The sequence below is a fragment of the Gobius niger genome (genome assembly GCF_951799975.1).
Source record: "Gobius niger genome assembly, chromosome: 2".
In the NCBI taxonomy this organism is placed as follows: Eukaryota; Metazoa; Chordata; class Actinopteri; order Gobiiformes; family Gobiidae; genus Gobius; species Gobius niger.
In genome coordinates this window covers 9,522,478-9,529,669 of record NC_136853.1, presented here as the reverse complement: position 1 = coordinate 9,529,669, position 7,192 = coordinate 9,522,478, and the positions used below count along the sequence as shown (strand labels likewise).

Genomic DNA, 7,192 nt, shown 5'->3' with positions numbered 1-7,192 from the left:
AATTGTGACAAATTACAATGCTTTTAGACTTTGATTTCCCTGCTAGGCAGATATTCCGACGGTTCAGGCTCATTTACAATGTTTGACAGACGTTTATCCCAATCTGCGACCTGTATCTGCGTGTGTGATCCAGCACGTATTTCGGGAATGAGGACTTTGCGGCGCATCAGCCTGTATAAGCCTGTCATCATTTTTCTTTTTCTCCAAAATGGTTTCACTAATGCTACAGCCATACTATCAATTGTGAAGGTTGTATGTTTTCGGTGGGGGGGCAACAAAATAAAGGAGTTTGCATGTTCTCTCCGTGCCTGAGTATGTTTCCTGCGGGTGCTCCGGTACCACTAAAAGAAAAAGGCCAGAATGAATGACGTGTGAGTGGATGAATAGTGAGGGGGGTTCTGTCAGTCTTCCCCAAAGGGTAAGCTGTAGGCCTACGTGGAGTGTGGAGTGAATACAAATTGGACCGTGTACAGTGTTTTGTGACCATGTCTGTGAAAGGCGCGATACAAATAAAGTATTTTCTATTCGATAGGAGTGAAGAGCTACGGGCAGCTATGGACAAACTGTCCAGGCTTTTAATTTGATATGCCCTAGTTACTGGACTGCTTTTGGTTTGTACCCCACAAACTCCCCAAAGAATATCCATATACAGTATGCAGTGGACTTGGCCTGAGTTCACAGAGCAAACTGTTCGAGTGGGGTAATCCAAAAGCCAATGCGACCCACATGGCTCTTTGGTACCTGTTAAAATGCTGAAACACATATGCTTAATGCACAACATCAACAACATTAGATTACCCCCAAAAAATACAAATAACCCTGGTTAATTATTCTCCAGTTTTGCTTCTGATTGCCCTTGCGTTCCTTCAAAAATCCATCTGGATAGTCAGGGCTCGATTACATTTAGAAAGAACTTAGAAAAACAGCATAAAAGATGCACACAGAAAAGGACACATAAAAACCAGTTTCGGAGTGAAGTCTTGACATCTCCACCGGCGTCAGGCTTCTTCCCCCCCTCCATATATTCACATGTCCACGTTGCTGAGGCACATTATATCCAAGCCTTTGATAAGTCTCGCACTAAGAAAATAAAAGGATAAAAAAGAAGCGGCATGTATAGAACCCAAAAACCCTTTAAATTATACAAGCAGTTATTAGCAAAGAGGTGACGGCTACCACAAAGTAGTCCTGAATGATTCATGGCTCCCTTTTGAAAGCGTCTTTTGAGGGCTCTCTCCCTTTGTATCACTTCCATGACGCTAATTTTGGATATAATTATTCATACGAAGTGTTTATGAGAAAGTTCGCCTGGGGCCTCACTATCCGCCACAGCTGCGCATCTGCAAGTTATGGTGCGGCAAAGCGAAATGAACTGCAGTAAAGCTGACGATGAAAGACCAAAAGCCAATAAAAGAAAAAGACCCATATAAAAAGAATATTAAGTGTTTCCACGTCAGTAAAATTCCTGATTTCCGCATTTGTTGTTGTCCTCGGTCCGTTGTTTTTTTTTTTTTGTTTTTTGTTTTTTGGTCCGTTGAGGTTCAACACAGTGGTCCACAAAACTCAGTTCCATTTTGGGCTAGTGGATGGTGGCCAGTTCGTTGAGCCACGCACCGGGTAGAGGGCGTGGACACGTGTACTCGGTCTGCAATGACAAAAAAAAAAAAAGAGAGAGAAAAGAAGTTAAGAGAGTTGATTTTCCCCCCCAAAAAAATGTAAATGTCAAAACCATACGAGCGATCGCGATGTCGTCACATCCATTGGCCGTGGTAGGCATTTTACATTTTCATATTTGATAAACATTTAATTAAAATCCTATAATCAGCAAAAACAATGTACATAAACAGGGCATTGCTTCTCTTGCGCTGTAACAGATCTATGATTTTATAAAACCGAGTTAGAGGCCTGTATGCATCAGCTGCCTACCAAACATTGCGGAAGTAAACAATAACAGCGATCGCTCGTATTCAACATTTTTTCAAATCACCACTCTCTGCCATTTTCCTGCATGCAACTCGCATCATTTACCAGTTTGTGAATCCATGTTAAAATACCTCCCAACAAAAGGTCACAATCTGCAACTTCTACACATCTACACGAGTATTAAACCCTGATGAAGACCAGTTGGTTTGAACACTTGTCGGCTTGGTCAATTCTAGTACTTCTCTTTGTTCTGCTCATATGTGTGGAGAGTGACTGGGTTTGTTTTGATCCTTTTTCTCTCAAGAGCCTAACCCTAACCCTTAGCAATTTTTGAGGCACATTTGGACATTTACATTGTATGCACAACCTTACACACACACACACAAATCAATCAATAACAATGAATCCCTATTAAATAAGCCAATATACAGTGCTGTTTCAGGATGAGCACTTCTACAAAAAAGGTCATTTGCATGAAATGATGGACATTACATTGTTCTTTTGTTTATGAATAAACTAAGCAGAGGAAAGATGGAGCTTCTGTTTGGCTATAACAAATCTGTGGAATTACCAAATGGGCCTCAGAGTGAATGAAACAAACTAACTCATACAGGATTAACTTCCACCTGAGCAACTTCTGAAAATCCACACCAATACAGTAGAAATATTTTAAAATACATTCATAGTCAATGAGCACAAATGACAATGTTGTATAGTACCACATGCATTTCCCTAATCTGCTTACTTTCAGAAACCAGGACTTTTGAACATTGCAGAATAAAAAATATACAGAATTAAGGCAAGACTCTGCAGGTGAATAGGGGAAAAACAAGAATAGCTTAGAGATGTCAAAGCTTTCTTTCATTTTATGTTATAAGTCACTTTAAGCATAAAAATGGCCAAAATCGCCTATATTTTCAATGACAAAATCTAAATAACGGTCGATACCAGGTATATTTTTTTCCTGAGATAACTCTGATAACTCTATTGTTTTTATTGGTAAAATCTATAAAAAATAAAATATTGCCTTTCTTCTCTTAAAATTATTTATTCTTATTTGACTTTTATTCAACCAAAAAAGTCCCACTGTGATTAAGAATCTCTTTTTCAGGGGAGCCACAGAGAGGAACCTATTGCACATGTTTTTAGGGGTGGAGATTAAATATGTTGTAGAACAGTGAGGAGACAGACCACAGCACAGACAGCGGACGGATCAGGCGGACTGAGCACTGCAGTCAGAGAGTGTGCAAAATAATCTCAGCAACATGGCTCTCAACCCAAAATGTGTCACATTCAAAATGTCATTAGAACCCACGGTTCGGTGCATCATGGTGCAAGTAGAATATAAAAAATATATACTGTAAGTTGGTTTTGAATTAAAATGGCCTAAAATGCTAAATTTCAATTCAATACACAACATTGTAACATGCACAGAGCAGCGCATTTGACTTGAGGGGAATGGTTGGGCTGTTCCTGGACAACATTACACTTTTTTGGAAACAAAGCTCTTGAGGCAGATTATGGCCAAGATTGGATCTCAAAGAGGGGGTATTATGCTTTTTTCAATCACATAGCACCAGTCTATAGCACACTACAATGATGACGAAACCTTCTGTTGGTCTGTAAATGCAGTAAATTAGAATAACTGCCTTGTATAAAATTGTTCTCTCAAAATGGCTGTAGTGAATGTCTTGAAATAGGCCTCTGTCTCTTTAAGAACCTCTGAGCCTTTCCAACACGCCCCCTCCACACGCTGTCTGTGGCATCAGTGGGGAGGGGGTTCTGCTGAGGAGCAGTGGTTGGTTACTCGGCTGGTGACGAAAGCTCGGAGGCGTCTCCAGGAGGTGGGGGCGTTCCTAGGAGGACTCAGGCAAACCTATCCCTAAAATGGCCGCCATCAGAGTTTTTACACTCAAAAATTTGTGAATGTGCCAAGGCAACACTTCAGGCATGTTTTTAATGAGGGAATGACATAATGACATGATGTAAAGCTTGAAAAAGTCGACCCCCCCTTTAAGATAAACCTGCACCTCTGCCAATGTGGATCTATCATCCACCACAGCCTGGAGGACAGATGACCATTACAAAGCCACGCTGTTTTCAGTGTTTTTAGAAGATGTAAGATGTAAAGTGATGATGGCACACAGGTGCCACGGAACTTACATTTTGAGAAATATAGACTAAAACCTGCATACTTTAGAACAATGCATATCATCATATTTTTGCACCGTTGGCACGCCTAATCACTACCATTAAAACGTGTGTCGCAGTCTCTTTTGCCAAAAAAGTGCAAGGGGACCTATACCTCAGCCCCAGGGCCTTCTGACAACTGACTCCGATAAGTTTGGCATCGATTAAATCACAGATACAAATTTGCAACAAACCGATACGAACAAACCGACAGCCAATCATGTCCATCTAGTAAAAGTGTGTCATCTGGCTGGTCGGACTGCCTTATCTTTGTGAAAATTGCATGTTCTCACTGTTACTGCATTTCCTTTTCTTTTATCACTCCCTCCTATCTCCTATCACTCCCCTCATGACTGAGTGGGTCCGAACAAGCTTGAAATACAGATTCTGAAACTTTGTTGGGCTCTCCTGGTTAAGTAAAGATCTAGCAAAACTGTGAAAATGAATTTTCCTTTGCAGCCAAAAGGGGCTCTCTTTTAATACTTTGGGACAAGTCATGTTTTTAGATCAAGGCCTAAATTACAGTTCTGATAATGCAAAGAAGTGAGCAAAAGAATAGCACAAAAAAAAAAGAAAGAACAGCACACACCCAATGAAGCCATGAACAACAGGTGCAGGCAGGACGTGAGCCAAACCATCATCAGTCATTTCATTGCACGCATTATTTCTGCTTTTAGACATTTTCATTTGCGCTGGCACATTTACCAACCAGTGTTCGCCACTTCACGAAGGTGGTCCTTACAATGTAAAGTTAATTGCGGTGCCCACTGCCTTGATAAGGGGACAATGGCTTTGTGACAGTGTGCGCAAAGCAAATTAGGCCAAGCAATTAGGCAGATGATAGAGTCCCGCGTGCACGCAGATAGCTCAGAGGGGCCGAGGTTGAGGCAGCGGTTTTCCAATTGTGGGGACGAAGATTAAAACAGCACCTCCTGCAACTGCACCATGTTAATTAAAAGTGGAATAATTAAATGCGACGTCTTCGTTTAACTGGGCCCTCCTACAGCTCAAGTCAAGAGCTGTTTGGAACAACGAGGCTGCAAATAAAGGAGCAGCCAGTAAGTGGGGGAAAACGATTTACAGCCAAACACAATTACTGTACACTAGTGATGTGGGAGTGTTTCGACGTGAAGTGCTTCCTGTGTCCTTTGGTACATTTGGTACAGGCAGAGTGTAGAAAAGAGCCGCCTGGCCCTCGGATCGAACCAAGTGCCTTACCCTTGTGGTGCCTTACTCTTGTAGTGCCTTACCCTTGTAGTGCCTTACCCTTGTAGTGCCTTACCCTTGTGGTGCCTTACCCTTGTAGTGCCTTACCCTTGTGGTGCCTTACCCTTGTAGTGCCTTACCCTTGTAGTGCCTTACCCTTGCCCCGGCATAATGGACTCCATCCTGCAGACGTGTGTTTTATCATCGGTCGCATTGGCACACATGACTCTTCTTACAGTTATTACGGATTTTCATGAAAACATATTGTCCCTTTGTTCATGAGGTCAACGCTCTACCCTTACTGTCTGCTCCCTGCACTCTGAGCAAGAGGGAGAGAGAGCATTTGCATCTCATTGGTCGTTTTAGGCACTTTTTCAAGCACTTTTAAGGAATTTAAGCCGTGGTCCATTTCACACCTATCATAGTTATAATGTGTAGTTTTTAATGGTTGTTAGGAGTAAAACTAGGGATGCACCGATACCAGTATCGGGCCGATACCACTTGTACTCATACTCATACTCATTCATGAGGTCCATTTGACGTGCGTCCAGTGCACCTACGAGGCGCAGCTCTCAGCTGAGGAGAGAAGAAGCAACAAACTGGAGAATTCTTTAGTGGAAATACAATAATCCACATAGAGCCGACTTTATTACAGACTGCGCTCTCTAAATCAGAGTCTGTGCTGGATTTAACCAGAGCTTAATGTTGTTAGTGCTGCAGCGTCTGCAGTGTTTACAACATACAGGCTAACGTTGCTAACTCGTGGCTAGCCGTTTTGGCCATTCTAACGCCGTTTTAATGCCCAGGGGTTTATTCATCTGAAAAACTAGCCCAGCAACTAAAAAGAAAATCCAAAATAAAGAGATACAGCATGTCCATATTGAGCGAAAATGAGCTGCAGCAGAACAATGAAAACGCTGTAGCTACTCGCTAAGTTGCTACAAACACACGAGAAAATCTACACGGAGCTGAAGTAAAGACGAAAAGAGACCATTTAAGTAACATCTCAATACTATTGTTAAATAAAAATACATAAATGAATAAAACACAGGCATTGGGGAGATTTTGGACATGGACTTTTCTGTTTATGATGGACAGTGCAATAAAAATTAAAAATGATATTGAATGAAAATAAAATAAATAATAAATGGCATCAGCACAATTCTAATATAACTGCTCTTAAACGTGTCGCCTACTTTACTTAAGGAAATGTACATGAGTAAATTAACTAATTACAAACCAATCTGCTGTGAAAAAAGTAAGAATGTTGAAGAAAATGTCTTGTACTCGTATCGGTATTCGGTATCGGCGAGTACTTAAATCAAAGTACTCGTACTCATATCGGTTTTAGAAAAAGTGGTATCGGTGCCTCCCTAAGTAAAACACATAGAAGCAGTGTTTGAGGGCGGGTTAGACATGGTCTCATACACAGGCGGTTTGAGCTGAATAAAAAATACCTGACCCGCGCCTGACACCTTGACAGAGCTGTGGTTTCTTGATGAAAGATGAAAAAAGGGTATACGTAAAGAAGATACTCAAATTTCAGTTTATTTCGTTTATTTTAAGTTTGTTTAGATGCATTTGTGGGTGCTGTGGTTTTGATCTGGGAGTGTTTCAATGGGAAACAATAATTTGCTATTTTTGGTTCCCTTGCCATTAAAGCAGTACTAAATAAGTCGTGCACCGTAGAGGCCATAAGCGCCACTGCACTTGTCTTAGCATGATGCGTTTTTTTTACTTATTAATTGTCCGTGAGAGTTAATACTACGCTGACAGAAAAGACAAAGGGAGTGGGGTGATCTTGTGCATCAAATTACACACTGGAGAGCTTATTTTTTTCACTCAAACTTGGCTGTAAATACTGTTTAAGTGG

At 41.2% G+C, this 7,192-nt stretch overlaps 1 protein-coding gene across 2 annotated transcripts in view; it reads right to left on the bottom strand.

Moving 5' to 3' along the window:
- Window positions 1-414: 414 nt before the first annotated feature.
- Window positions 415-7,192, bottom strand: part of lrrtm4l1 (leucine rich repeat transmembrane neuronal 4 like 1) — a 177,135-nt gene continuing 170,357 nt past the window's right edge. For both annotated transcript variants that reach the window (XR_013794247.1, XM_079582610.1), the window contains exon 3: window positions 415-1,645. Coding sequence is in view for 1 of the 2 variants with exons in the window: in XM_079582610.1 (XP_079438736.1) it covers window positions 1,580-1,645 (66 nt within the window). In the remaining variant the exon portion in view is untranslated. The remainder of the gene's footprint in view (window positions 1,646-7,192) is intronic.